The sequence below is a fragment of the Athene noctua genome, chromosome 5 (genome assembly GCF_965140245.1).
Source record: "Athene noctua chromosome 5, bAthNoc1.hap1.1, whole genome shotgun sequence".
Classification (NCBI taxonomy): Eukaryota; Metazoa; Chordata; class Aves; order Strigiformes; family Strigidae; genus Athene; species Athene noctua.
In genome coordinates this window covers 20,034,686-20,054,088 of record NC_134041.1, presented here as the reverse complement: position 1 = coordinate 20,054,088, position 19,403 = coordinate 20,034,686, and the positions used below count along the sequence as shown (strand labels likewise).

Below are 19,403 nucleotides of genomic sequence, written 5' to 3'. Positions count from 1 at the left end.
CATGAAGGAGAGTTGGCTTAAGAACTATTTTAGCAGTTGGCAAAACAGAGGGAGAAGAACAGAGGTCAAGGCTTCAGTTTTCCATTCAGTAACATATTCCTATTCGGGACATGTGCTAAAGTACTGTTCTGAATTGAAGCCAAAGAATATCTATCTGCTTTCTTCTGCACAAAGGGTTAAGCCTATCTTTAGGCTGCCTTTTTGTTTGTTTGTTTTCAACTAAATTCTATGAACATTACGGGGAATCTAACAGCTGCATTAAAAAAAAAAAAAAAGCAGATTAATTCTTCCGACACTGTCCTGAAGAAATCCATCCAGAATATTCGTATCATATGAGCTATTCTGGCTGCTGAGTTTGTTTTTGTGAATCACTAAGATTTTCTTTGTCGCATGGTTTATAAAGGAAAAGACAGAACTGGCAAAAACAGCATGAAAGGAAGAAAATCTGCATCTTCAGATATTCTTAAAATGAAAGGAATGGCATATATACATTCAAATGCTTCGGATAACTAAAGCTTTCCATCACTATTAGCTACATTATGATTCTCCATGGAAATACTTGTAATACAATACAGTAATTATGAGGGTAAAGTCACAGAACAATCACTCCAGAAGAAGAATTTAATCAAGAGACAGAAGACAGTATTTTGGCAAAAGAATCTGTATAGGTATGAAGCAGAGCAACTCGAGTTTGCATGAAGTTTGTTCAGAACTACGGCATCCGCAGGATGACCTGCTGCTGGCAACAAGAAGCTCCTTGTTTACTTTTGCTCATCACTGTACAGTAAGTCACAACAAATACAACCATCTAATCTTAGGGCACCCCATGGATCGGGGTCTGCAGCTAGCTCATCTATTCATTCATAGTTTTTAATTACCAACAATATATTGAACATATAACTAATAAAGGCCTAAAAAGTCAGCTGTTACTCAGAGGGTATGATCTAAAAGAAGGCAGCAGATCATAGCTAGCATAGAGGAGTCAGAGGGAGCCATTTACTTCAGTTTATAAATTCACATATGATTTGTGTCCCTGAGCCCATCCTGTTCTAAGGTGTTGGCAAGGAAATAGCATGGATTGTGTGTTCAAATTACTAGGTCTTGGGGAACAAAAAAGTCCCAAAAGCTGACAATGGCTCAAGTATCTTTGCTGTTATCACTGGGGTTTACCAGCAGTTCTTGATCTACGAAGTACGGCTTCTCTGCAGATCCATCATTTGTTTCCATATCAATAGCAAAGCAAAGGAACATGACATCTGCTGTCACTTCAAACACAGACAGAAAGCTGTGAGACATCATGTACGCAAAAAATCCAACCAGCAACAGAGGAACCACCCAAGCTTGCAACTCCCGATGGTAGTTAAATGCCATCAATCCTCCAAAACCAGTAAAACATACAACAAACACCTGTAAAGGGCAGCGAGAGGGAAATGCAGCCTCATTAATCATGTAGAAATGTTTCTTAAAAAAACCCCAACCACCCAAACCCTAAGGCAAATACATTACAGCCAATATTTTAACAGCACATCTCATCTGGGAGACAGCTATGCAGTTTCTGGGATCATGTACTTGTCACACTTTGCATTCAATTCAACATGTAAACTCTGTAGGGCAGAAGGCAATCTTTTACTAGGTATTTTCCAAAGACTCATTGCAATAGGGAACTGTAACAGTGGCACCAACGACACTACTATAATACAACTAAATAACTCTGCAAAGAAAAGAATTAAATTCTGCAAACATTATCTTCCCTCCCAAACATATTTTACAGCATTAACAACACTGAGTTTAATAAACTCTGTTTACTTTAGGCATAAAAAGAGAATCAAACCCTGTTTTTTCATTTCATTCTTACAGAACAGTACTTTTCTTACTCTTACCTTTCCTAGAAATAGGATAAAATCTCCAAAACAGCTAATGGAGGCAAGTTTGGGAGAATTCTTTGCCAAAATAAAGACAGCATCCTTTGCTGATGTACAAAAATTTGTCCCATTTATGGCTGTAGTTGTGTATGCATGCTGAAATTAGAGAAGACAATAATGCAGAAAGAGAGAAAAGACTCCTAACCTAGATTTTAATTCAGCAAAATGCAAAGCCTTAAACTCTATCTAGAAATACTCACTTCATGAATAGAGTTATTTTACATAATATGGCAATTTTAGTTTAAATGACTGTTGTAACTATGCTTCTAACCTCAAATAGCCTTTCTACACAATTTCCACTATTAGCAAGTGCTAGAATAGTGACTGAATATATTTCTGAACCTCCAACTTCTTTTAAAACACCAAAGTTCTCTACCCTAATTTTTGTTAATGAACACAAAACATTTACCACAGAACACCTACTTACCTGAAGTCACACTATCCAAATTTAATTGCTTATTTTCTGTGAATCTATCTCTGCTGGCAAACAATGTAAGTGGAACAATCAAGTTATATAGTTATCAAGTAATTTAAAAGTTGGTGATTAAAAAGCTTTTATATGTGGCCCCTTCAAACTACTCATATGATACTGAAATTCAAGCTTATGGCTATAGCCATAAAATAAACCTTTTAATGAATGATGAAACCAATTGTGAAAATAACTGGAAAAGAACAGCTAAAGGATCCTGGACTAGGCCAGTGAGTGTTATATCACAAAAAAACACCCCAGAATTTCAACAGACAGTAGGGGTACTCACAGTTTTTTGATGAATTGAGAATTTTACAAGATTTCTCTTCATGGAAATTTGCCAAGACAGGTGGGGAGGACAGAATATTTACCTTCATGGACTGTATTATTTTAGCACTTTTTGTGTATAACTTGACATGTATGTCCCGTTTATGGAACTCAATGAGGTTTTGAAACTGTGTCCAAAATATAAGCTAAGAAAAACAGCACTCAAGATACCTGAAATGTATGCTGAACTTTACCAGTCTTATGAATAGTTTCGTATGCTGAACTTTACCAGCAAGTCTTACGAAGTCTTTACTCAAAATATCAGAAGGTGGATTATACCACAAACATCAGTCACATCTGGTACAGTCAGCAAGAACCACAGTGTGCGTACTGTTCTGAAGGAATTTACACACCCCAACATGTACTTGGTGCTTAGATTACTTTCTGCTTCACCCGGAAGCGAAACAAAAACCACTTGGTTTGATGAAAGTGAATTATGCTGACACTACAAAACACTTCCTGTTCAAAAATCTGTTTTTTCTTACTTACAAATCAAAATGCAAAATAGCTTCAGATATCTGAAGGCAGAGAAAATTTATTTCTGCATAGTCCAGTTTTGCCCCATAGCAATTTCTGTAACATACTGTAGTGTAGCAAAGCTATACTGACATTATCTTAAAATACTACAGAGAAAGAAAGAAAATAAATGCAGAGATCATTTGTCCCCTTATTGGGGATATTATTTATTTTATATATGACAGAGGATTTTTTTTTTCTCTGATAGGAAGAAAAAAAAGAGCAGTAAGCAGTGACATCCTCTAAATGTTGTACTTACATAGTAGCAAATACATCCATAGATGAAAAAAATATAAAGACAGACCATGGATTTATTGCCTACTCTAACAAAATCAAAAGACTCCACTGAACTCTACAGAAACATGTAGAGTATCTGCATAAAAATCTGTTTAACAAGCAAGTTCACTTCATTCCTAAATAGGAAAAAATGCTTTCTTGCTCACTTCATTTATACTGACGCTGTTTCTTTCTCTGGGGAGTACTGGAACAGGCCGGCAGAGAGGTTGCCCCTGCGCTCAGTCAGGCACCGACTACAATAACTTTACCTTCTTGGTTGCCTACACATCTGCAATAGAAGCATCCTTGTCCTACTCTTCTTCCTCAACCTTGAAAGGTTTGTGAGCATCCTGCCACCATCCTGTGTGAGGAAACTTGACGCCTGCAAGCTTGCCCACTGCAGCAGCAGGTGAGCCAGCAGTTCGGTACGGCCAGCGCTAGCCTGGCTGGGCCACTGTCTCTCCAGGACATGGGCATAGGGTACATGGCCTCAAGTCAAGCTCTCTCTCTGTCTTCTGTCTGTAGCTGTCACTGCATATTTCAAACATGGATAAACCTATCTTTGAAACATGCTGGGAGTTAAGTCTGTTTCATCATTCCCATTAACAGACAGGAAATTGAGACACAAAGTGGAAAAGAGTTTTCTAAGTTTGTTTCTGTCCCTTAAGAACTAAATTCATACAGCAGATCCTGATCCGGTGAGGTCAGTATAAATTTTGCCAATAAATTAAACAGAGATTCTGTATTCATTATAAATAGCAAAAAATGTCCTGTTTAAATAATTAAAAAGAATGTTGAAAATACATTGCACTTGTACAAACATTGTTTCCAAACTTAAAATAAATAACCATTTGTTTGCGCTCTTGAATTAGCCACTTTGGCATCCAAGGAATGTGCAACAAAAAGAATTTCTGATATTTATTAACTAGAACAGTTATCTTGGAAAGACTGAAAATAATGCTGGAGACTGAATACTACCTGCATAGGGATTTGTCATGTTACAAACCAGTTGATAAGAAATGGCATTTATAACAATTACAGCTTTAACAAATCATGTAATTATCAACTAGTCATAACATCCACGCAAGAAAGGCAGCCAGGTAATAATCCAGTATCATAAAAGTAATAAGAGAAACACAGAAATGAGTGAACTGCTGAAGGCTACAAAACTAGTCATTGACATAGGTGAAGCAAGAATGTGACTAGTATAAACTGAGGACTTAGCCAGATGATCTCTACCTTTTGGCAAAAATACATTTCTGAGGGGAAAAAAAAAAAAAAAAAAAAGGTAAAAAGGTATTTGAAGGGTTTCTTGTTCAGCCTAGACTGTGGCTCCATACAATTTCCTCACTATTCTCAAATTTCCCATACAGAACCCATACCCTGATCCCACCCAGCCACATAGAAATCTACATGTTCTAACTAACAAAATACATGTCTAACATTTAAGCAAATGTATCTTGACACAAGACTCAGAGTTGCACAGAAATGATCTCAAATGATTTCTCATTCTTACCCACCACAGAACACCTAAACCATGCAAGCTATTACCAATATTTGCAAATCGTTTTGGACTAAGAAGCTTAGGTATCCCATTAATTTTCCCATTGCAGGGTATGTGCAACAACCCAATTCCTGTCAAAGAAAAGATAGTTGCAAAGGCTAAGATGGCAGGCCATGGTCAGTTAAGAACCTGCTATCATTTAGTAACGGGTTATTTAAATGTGTGTTTTTCCACAGAATATATTCTCTTTTCCCATGCACTAAAGCTTTAGCGGACTTGAAAATGTTTGAGAGAAGGGCAGCAGGAATGATCCAAAAGGTATGGAATGTCTTCTGTCTGGGGAACAACTGAATACACCAGGCTCTTCTGTCTGGAAAATAGATGACTGAAGGAGGATGCAGTAAGAGGGCTACAAAATCATGAGAAATGCAGAGAGGGTAGGTAGGGTTATACAGCTCACTGTTTCTTCCAGAACAAAAGCTAGGCAGGGGGAGGATCACATGAAGTAGTAGGAGATAAACTTGAAAAAAAAGATGGTATTTCTTCTCACTGTAAGTCTATAAACTGTGAACTGCTGGACAAAGGATGCTTTAGCTGCTACGAGTTCACTGACCTCAAGGGAGACTGGGAAAGTTCAGAGAAAAGGAATCCACTGAGTTATTAAGCACACAGAAAACATACTGAGCTCAAGAAGTCCTTAGGCTGAAAACAAATTCAGAAACAGCACTGGGACTTGTTCTACGTTAGCCTTCACTCACAGCCATTGTTGGAGATGGGATACTGAGCTAGACAGAGACTCAGTCTGGCCCAGCACAGCTATTATGCTTTTTATCTTTTCTAATAATGTCATTGATAGCACAGCATTGAACAGGAAGCGTGGGAGATAGCGGGTCAGAACAGTTTTTATCCTTGCACCAGCAAGCTGGTACTGTACCACCACCTTTGTGAAGAACACAAGCCTCCTCTGGCTTGGGTCCTGGGAACTAGACACTAATTTCTCAGTGTCAGGATGAATAAATAAGGAATGTGAATGTTTACATATTCCCAAATACCACAGTATGCAAAAAAAGGCGCTATTTAAAGAATACATCCTTCTGTGCCTCACAACACAGAATGTCAAGGGTCTTGGAAAAATTGACCTGCTAGTTCCATGAGAAAGGCGCTGTGGCTCAGATCCAGGCCATAAGTTCCCCAATTGTTGAGAATAATTGCTACTTTGTGTAACAGCTGAATTCAGTCCTCCATTCTAAGACTTGCCTTAATAAAATGAGCTTGGGGAAGAGAGGATTGCCATAGCAACAGAATCATCTTAAAAAAGAAACAGGAGACATGCTGGTCTCACATCCCACTTCAGCTTTTTCTGCTCTGCTGGTATTTTCAGCCTGATCTGATCTTGTTGCTGTCAACTCTCTTGGGGGCTGCCCTGGTTACATACACCCACTGCAACACTGTGCAGCTCAGGCTGGACTTTTAAGTGTCTTAGCTTGCAAGTGTCACAGCTGTCAGGGGAATCCCCTCAGAAAACAAAATCCAGTGGTAGCAAGAGGCAATGACATTTCTGTGGCTGCTGTACAGCTGTTAGTGACTTGGTGAGAAAGCTGTATCATGGCTCTCAGGTAGTGGTGGGAAATTAGAGCAACATTTGCCTACGAGGCCCCACTGAAGAGATGAGGACATGTAAGACTGGAAGGGACTTTCCGCCACTCCAGTCCCTGGCTATTTCAGATGAGCACATTATACAATTTCTTCTCTCAAGGGGAAAGCTCCCTATTTAAACTACTTAGGGCTTTTCCCTCTGCCAGCCCTTACATTTGGAACTATTCCAGACAGTTGTCCCTCCGATCCTTAGGAACCTTCTTCCAACTTCTAGACATTTACTCGTGAACAGTTTACATCTACTCATTCTTCTGCTGATCTTGTCTTGGCTCTTATCCCTCCCTGTTGTTTCTCTTCTTGACACACTCATAAATGGCTAATAGGTTTGCTCTTACTCTTTATTTGTCAAAGTAGACACACTAGAATATTTCTGTCCCCCTCTGTGAGATAAGCCTGAACACCTAACCAGCAACACGTACAATGGTATTTATCCTCCCCTTTCTGGTGCAAGTATTCCATCTCCTACCTTCCAGGACTGAATCTGCCATTTCTGCAGCCTTGTTAACTAAAGGCTATTGTCCTGTGGTTGACAAACACATAGAGAATATTCTCCCCCCCCACCTCCAACCAATAAGCACATCACTAATAAAAGGTTATTTTCTTATTCTTAGACTAATCACCATCTGTAAGAAACCCTTCAATAGCCTCCCAAATTTTACCAATAATCCAACTTTCCTTCATTTCCATTCCACCTTACATTTGCAGTCTGGACTTAATGGAAAAAAACCTTGTCCTTCAACTGTCCTTGCTTCCTATTCTGTGTGTCATCTACTCCCTCCATGGCTGTCATCCAGTGGGTAGGACCAACACAACTTTCTCCTTGGAGGGCAGCTGGGTGTCCTTTCCTGCAGCATCACACTGCCACACCTGGGACTCCACTTCAACCACAGGGGCTGGACCATGAGGATCATGCACTTAAAGTGCCCACTGCGTCATGTTTACATCACTGCTGGAGTTGCTTACAGTGACTTCTGCAGTTAGTGCGACAATGTTCTCATTTGGGATTTCAGAAATAAAATCAAACTGAACATTTCCAGAGAGTTGTTCAGAAATTGCTCTGCTTAAAAGCACCGAATTATTGATCACTTGCTTCATTGCCTTTTATTTTCTTTCTCTCTTTTTTTTCTTTAATGGGATAGGGGAGCGTAGAAAGGTATCAAAGCAAGAATTAGTCAGCCTTGTTCATCTCTATCCCATACAAGGTTCATCCTAGAGAGCAACTAAAGACTTAAGGAATTTTATTTCCTGTTATCACATACATAAAGCCTCTAAATGGAAAACAAACATATTTAAAATGCAATTTCACTGAAAACTGACATTTTAGCCAACTGTATTTCCAAGATGATTGAAAATTTAGTTTAATATCTAGAAAAAAAATTGCCAGTAACATTAAAATGAAATATTGGGTTTGGGAGGAAGAAGAAGTACTTGATGGGGTGATGCACAATGTATTTGGCAGTGCAGAGAACTGTACTTACATTAGCATGCATGAATTTTCATTTTATCTAGGTCACTTCTCCACAAGGCATTTAACTGCAACCTCCTGATAGGCTTCCATCCAAAGTTTAAGAGACAACCAACTACCATGGATATGTGACCATTAGACAGACTTGCTTCTGTTTCTTTACACGAGATAGTTGCTGGCTTTCAGTACCAGTGAAGGGTCTCAGTAACAGCAAATGCAGGCTAACAAGCTGCCAACTTCAGTAATGGCTACCACAGGGCCTGAAAGGCTACACTGCAAGTAACTGTGCTGTTGAAAACAGAGAAACCACATACTGCTCAGCAACGCTTTCAGAAATCCATGTGCTGCACTTTGGAGTGGTTACTTGCCAACTGGCTGCAAATGAACCCAAAGCAGATACAGAAAAGCAAAACTATCCTGAAATAGATATATTTAAAAAAAAAAAAAAAGTCACTGCAACAAAATTATTTAAGGAAAAAAAAAAAAAAAAAGCAAGTGCTTTGATGCATCAAAAGTTAAGACTGCCACTACAATTTAAGAAAGCAGGAGACAGACAAGACCTTGTAGCTCCCAAACCACATTAAAAAACCAATATATTCTTTTTACGGAAGAGAAATTTCAGTCTCCCAGATTTTACTTGAAATGATTGGATATGTTTATCTGGAACATACTGAAACTATCAGAGCCACAAGATGAAAAATCTGTGGTAATTCTGACAAGTGTTGGCAAACACAACTGTCAAGTAAGGATAATGACTTTATACTCACAAAGCACTTTTCATCCAGATAGAACCCAGAGTGCTTTACAATTGTTACTAATGGATTATACACACATATGAATCACTTTGCCCATGACTAAAATGGAACAGCTTAAGGAGTGAACTGTTTAACAGCACATAGCAACACTACACCACAGTTTAGCACAGGATCCAGTTGCAAATCCAAGAGAAATTTAGGAAGGCAGAATGTAATTATCCACATTGCAATCTGCACAGGATACTGGGTTTACATTACTCTTCCTCCAACAATCGCCACTGGAAATATAGCAATGTCAGCATCTAGAGCAGCACGCTGTCATGATGGGAAGATGACTGGGTACCTTCTTGGCCCAGTTTCAGTTAAGTTCCAGGAGAGCTGAACAAAATTTAGCTGAGTCTGCTGAGAATGAGTCACTTCAAGGATTCATGCAACTATCAAAAGAAGTGTTAAATCCCACCTGAAAGATAGCACCGCTGTCCAAAAAGTACTCTTTGGTAACAAGACAGCACCTAGTTGACACTGCATGGGAAGAAAGAAGCTCACGCTCTGTCCTCCAGCACCTGTTTCTCATCTGCAAGTCTCCCAGAGGGAAAACAAGGGGCTCTGTTTAACTCTGATTAAACTTGTGAATGAAGCAGCAGAAAGAATTTAAATCATCTAAGCATTATAAAAACAGGTTGAAGAAAATAATGCAGAAGTGATGGGGAAGGCTTTTTTCTTTTTTTTTTTTTTTAGAGTTTCAGGTAATTATACACTTACTACTATAGTGAAAGTAATGCTGGAGTAAAAGGAAAAAATATAGTAAGAAATGTTAATGCACACAGTGAGCTTTGGAACAACTTTTACAATCAGCTGTTCCACATTTCAGTGATCTCAACTCACATAAAAAACAAAATCTGAACTAAAAAATACTTTAAAATTTTAGAAACATAGGTACAAACAATTCTTCAACCCCTCCCAAGTCCTGCTCTCAAGTCTGTGTTCAATACCTATGTAAAATTTCAAGGCTGTACCCAGCAGCTTTTACTGATCTCAGTAAGAGCTCTTAAGAGTTCAGTACTTCAAGCCATATGTTAAACTGCTTAAAACTGAAGACTTGTCTTTTTTTACCCTTTTTAATTTTCTTTTTTACATTTAGCCATAGTTTTACAAAATTGAAGATGAAGATTTTCAATCTTAGTCAAATAATTTTTTTAAGAAATAGGCTTGAATACATTCTTTATAGGCAAAAAAGGAACAACTATACAGATAAATTAATTATTCTATGAAATGCAATAATCTGAGACCAACGTTTCCCCTTCATACAGATTAATTTTCTATTAAAATCTTACAGCATGTTCTTGCTTTTCTTCTCCTCTAACCGTCGCACAAATTGCCTTGATCTTTGCCAAAACGATGTTCAAACAAACAATTATCTAACAGTAAACATGGTATTTTGATTGTTAGGTTAAAAACCACAACTTGTACAAAACCAGAAATCTGCCTACAATAGATTAGGAAACAGGAAATCTTTTAAGGGAGCAAGAGCTACAATACAGCCTTCTGAAACAAAAGGAAGAACATTACAGTAATTAATTCTTCTTTTAACAAACACATAGGATACAACAGCTGGAGAAAGTAAACACTAGGATGCTGGCTATCTCTCTGAAAGGCAGGAAGCCAAGGGGAAAGGGTGACTAGAAATGGAAAGCTTGGAGTCAAAACGAGATTCCTCATCAAGTCAGTGACCATAAGATCTACCTAAAAAATGTAAGTCTGGAAAATTAATTGTTTAGAACCAGAGATTTCACTGCAGAAGTATTTAATCTAGGCTGAACTAAGTGAAAAACTTTCTCTTAGTATTTGTCCAAGATTAAACTTAATTCATGCACCTACTTTAGAGGAGAAGTCAGACTCGTTATCAGAATTGTCTTGTTTACTTCACTACTACACTCAGCAAGGAGAACAAAGAACACAAAAGTCAGAGTCAGGAATCAGCATGAACATCTGATCTGCTTTCACATTAAGAATACCACAATCACCAGAGCTAACAAAAGGGGACCGACACAGAGAAAAATTAACTATTTACAATGATGTATATAGAACTGGAAAACATTTGGAGAAAAGGATCAGGAAAGAAAAAGTAGGAGTCAAGTATCTGAAAAACTGCTGTATGTCAGAATCATCCATTTCCAATAAAAACACTTTTGAAACAAAACTGCTAACAAAAAAAAGATGTCTTTCAAAGAAAGAGAATATTTTATCATCTGGCTTTTTCATCATGGATCATATTTCCAGATATATTGATAATAGAAATCAGCCGGGAGGTCAAGTTTCTTTATTCAGGACTTTCAGGTGGAAAATACTGTATCCAGTTTAATGACACATCTCCAGGTGGGTTTCTTACTTCTTCATTGCTTCCTTCCACTTGGACCCTTGGTATTTCAGTAGTCTGTCTAACACAACAAAATGTTGTCTTCTTACCTACAGAAATAGCAAGTGGCCCTCTGAAAGCGCTATCTCAAGCTGTATTAATAAGTTTTCTAAAATCTTGCACCTTGTATGTTTGTCAATTCCCTGTTTCTTTGCAACAAGTTCCATCTATATCTGAAGACTTTTTTATTTGTTTAGTTCAGGTGGCCAGCAAAAAGCTTTGGCTGGCATGTTCTGGATGTTGCTTTAGTCGTGCTAAATGGAGCTAGCACGCACGCGCGGTTTCTAGACTACTTATGCAGATGGTTGATAGATGGACAAATGATAGAGTGTACCTGGTTAAAGTATCTTAGGCAACTTTCCTGGCACCAAAACCAGCAGAAACAGCACTTGAACAGGCACTTTGCACATGCACTCTCCTGCAATAAAATGAAATGTTTGGTTACTGGACAGAGAATAAGACTCAAACAAAACTGCCATTTTAGAAAAACTTGTTTTACAGGTGACTGATTCTTCTAATAAAGCATTCTCTTAGGCAGCAGGTACTTCCTTTAGGATTATAGGAACTGTTTTTAACTCAGGACCTTCAGTATTAATGACTGATGAGCTGAGCATAATTTTTTCTTACTGTGGATGGAAGATTCTTCCCTGGGAAAAGAAAGAAAGTGCTGCAAGCAGTTTTGTGAGCTAACAGCTGCTTGGAGAACAAAACAGTACTTTGCAGTGATCAGAGAGTGCACTGACAGATTTTTAACTTCTTTGTTTATCAAAAAACCTTCAGAGTTCTGAAATGACTGGTACCCTAATAAAAATAAAAGACTGGGCAGAAGGACTTCTATGCACATGTGTGTGTACTGACTCACAGCATACATTCATTTTTCAGGATGAGAAGAAAAAGCATGTATTAGAACAGACCATTCATAGGACACTGATCTATATTCATTTCATACTGAAAACAGAGCAGAAAAGCTCAATGTTGTTCCATGGCCCACCTTCCCCCATCACATCATGAGCTCATAACTGTTCATCATATAAAGATTTTACCAAACAAGACAAGAAAAAGACATCTTGGTAGCCATGGTGGCCTTCCAAATTTAACTGGCTGTTTTTCTCAGCGAAAGGAAATTCAGTTTAGTGATACTTGAGTCTTTTTAACCTTCTTTTTCCAGAGGTCACAATGGTTTTTGTTTTGTTTTGGAAAGCAGAGATCTTCCAGTCACTATATGAAAACCTCAGGTCCCCCCAACTACCATTGTGCAGAAACCACAAACCTCCCAACTTTTTTCCAAAGGTCTTGAAAATATTCCAGAAATAATTCCTTTAAAATGGTGACTGTACATGCAAACTCTTGACAGCAGAGAAATACTTTAATCATGTCATGTATTGCCGAAGAGATGATTTTATTAGAATTGTATCAATCTCAGTAAGTACTGTTTATTAAAAACCTAGATCAAGGGACTTCAACTGCAATCTTTTCTTCGATTCTGCTTGAAGACTGCTGTGTAGAAAACATGTTAATTTACCGGCAAGCTTGCAGACCCCTGACTTTTCCTCCTATTCACAGAAAACAGCAGCATTTTTTGCAAGGGTGGTAAAGGCTGAGTGAGCTCTACAAGAATGCAGCACCACTCCTCCATCTTTTAGTACCACTACTATGGCCCTGTATAGAAAGAGCCCCAATGGAAAGAGGCCATAGCCTGTCCCTTCCCCCATGGGAAGGAGCAAGGTTACTTTGTGGGGGGATCCTTCTGCAGACTAGGGACACGAGCTCACCTGAGCACTTTAAAGCCTCTTTAGCAGCAGTTACAGCTATGGGTCATGTCACATCCTCTGCTGAATGCTTGGCATCTAGACCAAAAGGAGCTTGCAGCACACTGCTATAGACACAAATAACCTTTCTAGTTAAATCTTGTACAGCTATTCAGATTGCAAAACCACATACCCAACAAGTCCACTAATTTTGCTTCCTCTAGAGGCAGAAAATACTTTGTCTTCTGCGTAGCACAACTCAGCTCACCTATCATCTTTAAAAAAAAGTTTTTAGCTGACCCAGCTTACCAAGTTTTATAACCAAGGCTTTCATATGAAAGTGACATAAACACAGACACACATCCTTCATGTATTTTATTACAAGGGGATTTTATTAAGCATAAACAAACTATACCCCACACTCATACTCCATAGGTACGGGGGATGGTCAGTGTAAATACCCTGTCATAACTACACGTAACATGCTTCATGGCCAAGGTAAAGTCCAGAGGAAAATACCTACATTTAAAATCTTTGCCTAAAACTTTCTCTAAAATCAGAGCTGTGCAGTCATGACAGCCCTCTCTCCTTGCCAAAGTGCCAGAACTAACTGCAATGGTAAGTTTCCAGCAGGAGGTAAGAGATGCGGAGATGCATGAAAGACAGAAAGAAGGCAAGCAACAAACGAAACAGCCCACCTATATTTTTTATACATCTTAAAGGATGTGGCTTGGGTCCTACACAAATCTCTGGAATAGTTCTTATTTCATACATTCTTGCTATAAACTCATATTACAAGGCAGATGAAATCTTTTCTATATGATATTTTATATGCAATAAGAATGTTCTTAGTTACCTTCGCTTTTTTAAAATTCATGATGCGTGTATTTTAAATAAGAGTATTCTGCCAAATTTTGCCTTTATCTTTCATAAAAAGCTTTGTATATAGATGCTAAATAAAGGTGGGTTTTAATGTAGGTGTTTTCTGCTTTTAAAAGTATCTGAGTTGAAAGAACTAGAGGAAGCACTGATATCTGAGAGGATAAGCTTTCTTAGTGAAGAAAATGAAATAAAATATAAAATCCACATCACATTATCCATTTTTAAGCAAGTATATTCTTCACTTTTGCTGTCACGAATCTCCTCACCTTTTAACTATTATTTTCATAGTGTTACAGAAGTATGTACCTACCTTTTGTTTTAGGATATTGTAAAGGTACAAGAGAACAATTCTTGGTATTCTCAGTATTGTGATCAGAAATGAGCCTTTTACAGCAGTTCCTAGATGATAGCAAAAAAGAACTGATATGGAAGACAGGACTGGGTGAGGTGGTGGGCTATTTTTATTTCTAGAAAGAAAAACAAAAAATGTAAAAATGTTTTAGAAACTTATCTAAGACATACATAGTATATTTTCAGTATTTGGAAACTTAAAGAATTAAGCTGGTATCTCCTTTTCCACTTGAACAATTCCAGTTTTCCTACTGACTTCATCTGAATGATCACCTTAGTCCAAAAGTAAAGCAGCCAAGTTTATAACTTTTATTGGATTAGTTTAATTCTTAAGAAATGACTGTTTTGATGTATTCAGTAATGGAAAAATATCTAGAAAAAACCTACAGTGGAAAATACCAGAAGTGAACACCATCTGAGAATACTTTCTTGAACACCTCTCTCCAGTTTCTGTCACTTCCCTTATTCTCCGCAATCTTTTATCTGACTGTTGTTTCTGCAAGATTTTAGTCTGAAGGAATGAATCTGCTATTTTTTCTTTAATGGTAAAATCAAAATTAGAAAAAATATCACAAGCTCTCACATGTAAAATTGAGATCTATTATCTACTTTTGTTGTTGCAATTTGGTCAAATTTAGTTTTACATTTTGTGCAGATAATTAATACTTTTTTTTCCCCACTGAACAAGATTTATTTTAAAATTGGATACACAGAAATGAATATCATACTGTATGTTTAAAATTATAATCTGGCCTAAAAACCTTGTAATTTTACTGCACACTAACCTGTTTTGTTTTGGAGAAAGAATGTGTTTCCCAAAATTGAAAAGCAAAGACAAAAAAATTGGTCTAAATACAAGTTTTATTTTCTTGGTTCCTTTATAATTTTAATGTCAATCATTTACAGCATGATACAGCTCTTGAGAATTTATATAAAAAGAGGAAAAGGACTTAAAGCAACTCCCCCCAACCCTTTTGAAATGCTGTAAAAAAGTCAATTAGATTAACACTATAAATACCTTTAAAAAATGTTTCAGAGGATTAAAAAAGCCCACTCATCAACAATCATAAAGAGCCCTTCTAAAAAGCAACTCTTAAGCAATTGGCCCAACCCTGAAAAATTTACTTAGGCAACAGAAGCAACAGCAGTTTGACTGAGTAGTTAAGCAAAGCTACGACCTTATACCACAAATAAGATGTCCTGTTTTCATAAGTGATTTTTTCAAAGCCTCTGTTATCTTGAAAACTTAATAGTTTGCACAACAAACTAAAAAAATAAGGCGGCAGTGATAAGAGAGTGACTGATTTGGTCTAAAAAGCTCTACAAATATATTTTTATTAAATCCTCACTTCAGCAATGATTTCAATCATACACATAGGCATCACAATTCTGCAAGAATCCTGAAGTTCATTCAAAACACTAAATACTTTGCAGCTGAGAAGCTGTATTTACGTATGTGAATATACCACAGTATTTTAAATAGGAAATTCCAGTAAAGCAGTTGCTGCATTTATTATTTTTGGTCTTACAACTAGGGGAACAGCTTGGGGGATAGTGTAATTTTATACTGAATAAGGCAGTTTGCTTTTTTTTAAGTCGTAAGGTTTCTGTGTTAGAAACATGTACATCGCAATATAGATGAGTTACTCTATCCATACAGCACCATTGTTTCCTTTTCCCTCATACACTATCTTCCATATGACAGCCTCAGTCAGATCTCAGAATATAGAAGAAGTTTCTTCAAGTTAAATGTTAACCAACGGTGAGAGATACAGAAAGGACAAAGCTTACTTATGTGTTAATAATCTACTTGCTACTGAAGAGAAAAATGAAGAAGAGTTTTGATATTTTTAACAGGACTGATTAACGAGCAGGAATGTCAAAATTTGAAGCTTAGTTTAGATAAATTTCTACACATTTGGATGCTTTTCCACACCTTTTTTTCCTAGCAAAGGCATTCTCACAAGAACAGGGTCTGACAAGGTTTTTTGCTTTGCTTCCAGACTCCAAGTAGGAAACATGGGAAAAGGGCTAGCTAAATACAATGGGTGATGCTTGTGATTAAACAAGCTCAAGACTGGCTCATTCACCTACATCCAATTACCCTTAAGGATGAAGTTTCACCCAGCTTTGTCTATTATACAGTTGCAATCCTGAAATGACTTCAGCACAAGCATACAGTCAGCCATACACACACTGTTTTGTAGGCAGATTGTACTGTGCAGTGAATTCCATGTATTCAGACTTCACTACATGCACACAAGGTATTGGAGATAAACAAGAATCTGCCTGATAAAAGCGGGCGTCAGTAGGGCCACAGCTTACGTTTCCTCTTTGGTATTCCTATTTTATGTTACCACAGGATTGTTTGATTTACACAGAACACTATATTCCAAACTTCTGTGAACCTGTACTCAATACCACATAATGTTTTAATAATTTTCTTTCTTCAGTACTGCCAATTGTCTTTATTTTCTTGTGAGCTCTGTGACACTTGATATCTTTCTTAATACTGAGTTCCTTGAATCAAATGATCACGCATGCAGTTCAGCTTTCATTTTAAAAACACTTTTTTGTGTGAAGAAAAAACGTAATCTTGTCACACCCAAAAGATGCAGACATTTGAAAGGGAATAAAAAGCATTTCTTTAAAAGCCTGTCCTTCTTTTCAGCGCTGAGCTTATAGTTGTCTTCAATCCTGCCTCATGTTTCAAAGACTAAAGAGAGATTTAGTGTAAAATACTTCAGAAGTGTTAAGGAATGATTCCTATTCCTCAAGTAAATAAGAATCACATTTTTTAAACAAATACAATAAATTACAAGATTTGTAATGAAAGATACATTACCAGACCAACAGAGAACACGCAGACTAATTCCAACTGCCCTTTTACCTGCTCTCAAAACCACAAGGGTCAGGTCTGACTACACACATGCTGATGGCTTTTACATGCAGGGCAAAGGGTGCTCATAAATATTTCAGGTGTATTTGAAAAGGGAAGAGTAATCCTTTAAAAATCTGGTCCTAGTTCATCTCTCAATGACTTTGGCACCAATCCATAAACCTGGATTTTTGACTTACTAGGAGATGTATGTATTTCACCTCTCACTGAATCTTTCAGAAGCTGCAGTGCTGAACACGTAGTCAGGTGGAAATACCCATTTCTGCAAATGCTTATATATTCCCTTAATTTCAACCCTGTGCAGCAACATACATGCACTAGTTACTGAATAAGCTCAAACATGGACAGGACAGTGATGTCTGTGATATGGGTCAAGTCACCATACTGCCTTGATTTAATCCCAGAGAGGGGAAAAGCCTCATCTCACTGAAAAAGGTAGATGCACATAGCACCTAAGCACACAAAGATGAAAATAAACCCTCATGTAAAACAGTGATAATAACAAATAAAGCTTTTTAAAACCCTGAGTCCTTTTCACAAGTCATTAAACGTAATCATTAAGCAAAAAAAGTTCTATTTATTTTATTAAATCAATAAAATCTTTCATGTATTCATGTTTCATCTGAAATAAAAGAAAGCAAAACCCATTTTCAGTGGTGGTATTACAGGTCAAACTCTGTCACCTGTAAAGCTAAAGCAGGTAAAATCACTCCCTGCCCTCCTCACTGTGGCTGCTGGCTGCGTAGCACGTTGCTGCGTGTGCTGTGGAAGGAGATTTCCGCAGGAAAAGGCCATGCCGTTTCCTCGGAGCACTTACAAGCAAAGAAGAAAGACTCTCTGTGAGGTATCATAAACAAACTCTTGTGACATGCCTTTATGATGCTGCCCTAGGGAATACATTAAAAACACACAGCAGACAATGTCAGAATTGCTGGAACAGCTTGAGGGAGCCCTTGCCCTTGCCGGTGTGACCGCTCTTGCAGATAACGATCCTCTCCCCGCTTGCGCACTGCTCCGCATCTCTGCGGGTTTGTGCTGACAGCCCAAAGGCCAGGAAGAGGGATCGCCACCACAGAGAAATTGCATTTTCCCTTCCAAGCACAACTCTCTCAACACAGTCCGTGTCACCTGGCAAACAAGAAGAGGGCTTGACAGTAGATGTACAAAATGACTTCAGTACAATTGGGTGCAGGAACCTTCTGTACTCTCTGGCCAGTTCCTGCAGCAGTAAAAAATAGCTGGAAAGCGGAAGACCCTAACAGAGCAGTAAATGTCATCACAGCAGTTTCTACAGGTGCTTCCCTGCTCTGTGTGAAGAAGATATAGACAGAGTCTTTGCCCTGGGGATTTAGATGGTGTATCATACCAAAATGCACTGCAGCACACAACCCAGTCAGTCAGCAAAAGTGCTTCTCTTTCCCGTGCTTTCTCAAGCAAGACAGTTTAAATGAACCCTAGTGCCTCAGCATTCAGCTGCTAAAGCTGAATCAATTGCTAAATCTCGAAGTACATAAATTCGCTTAGAAGAAAAGAGCAGCCCGTTACCCACAGAGCTACAATCATACTAATTACTTGTGTTTAGACCCTCAATAGGAAAAAGGACATAAGAACTGTGAGTTCCTCCTTTTTCAGGTCCTATCATGACATGTGAAATATTAGTGTGAGGCTCTTGTCACTTTACAGATCCCCACCTTTTAAAAGGCCGCATTTTAGGTTTTGTTTGCTCTTTTACTAGCACCAGTTCAGTGGCACAGCTGTTGGCACAGAGAATCCTAGCAGAGACAGGCTCCTCATACACGTGTTAAACACTGCCCTGCCTTGGCTTTTTGGATGGGATGACAAAAAATCCTTTAAAACAATGGTGGGCACTGGCTGTTACCAGGTCTTCTAGCTTTGCTCAGCTGGAGCAGAGCTGCTGTGGGCTGCAGCAGGAAAAGCGTCAGTCCTGCAGGCAGGACCAGTGCTGCTGTCTCTACTGGGTGGAGGGAACAGACCGTTTGGAAACCTTTCAGCAGGAAGCCTTTCTATCAGCAGTGGAAACACCCAGGGATCCATTCTAGACTCCATCAACAGAAACCTGCTCCCTAGGTTTTGGAGAAGCCCGAAGCCTCCCTTCCCAGCTGCCCCAGCCCAACAGTCCCAGGCAGCTACAGCCAGTGCTTCGGGGTCCCCCAGCACTCTCCTGCCAGGCTCCATGATTCACTTGCATATCACCCT

The 19,403-nt window shown here is 38.3% G+C and overlaps 1 protein-coding gene across 4 annotated transcripts in view; it reads right to left on the bottom strand.

Annotated features, from left to right (window-relative positions):
* SLC44A3 (solute carrier family 44 member 3) overlaps nt 1-19,403 on the bottom strand; it is a 41,523-nt gene that overhangs the window by 1,908 nt on the left and 20,212 nt on the right. For 3 of the 4 annotated variants that reach the window (XM_074906608.1, XM_074906605.1, XM_074906607.1), the window contains 4 exons: nt 14,247-14,403; nt 11,641-11,724; nt 1,881-2,018; nt 1,171-1,407 (listed from right to left, as the gene is read on the bottom strand). In XM_074906608.1, the coding sequence (XP_074762709.1) occupies nt 1,171-1,407; nt 1,881-2,018; nt 11,641-11,724; nt 14,247-14,403 (616 nt within the window). The remainder of the gene's footprint in view (nt 1-1,170; nt 1,408-1,880; nt 2,019-11,640; nt 11,725-14,246; nt 14,404-19,403) is intronic. The other variant, XM_074906609.1, reaches the window with a different exon arrangement.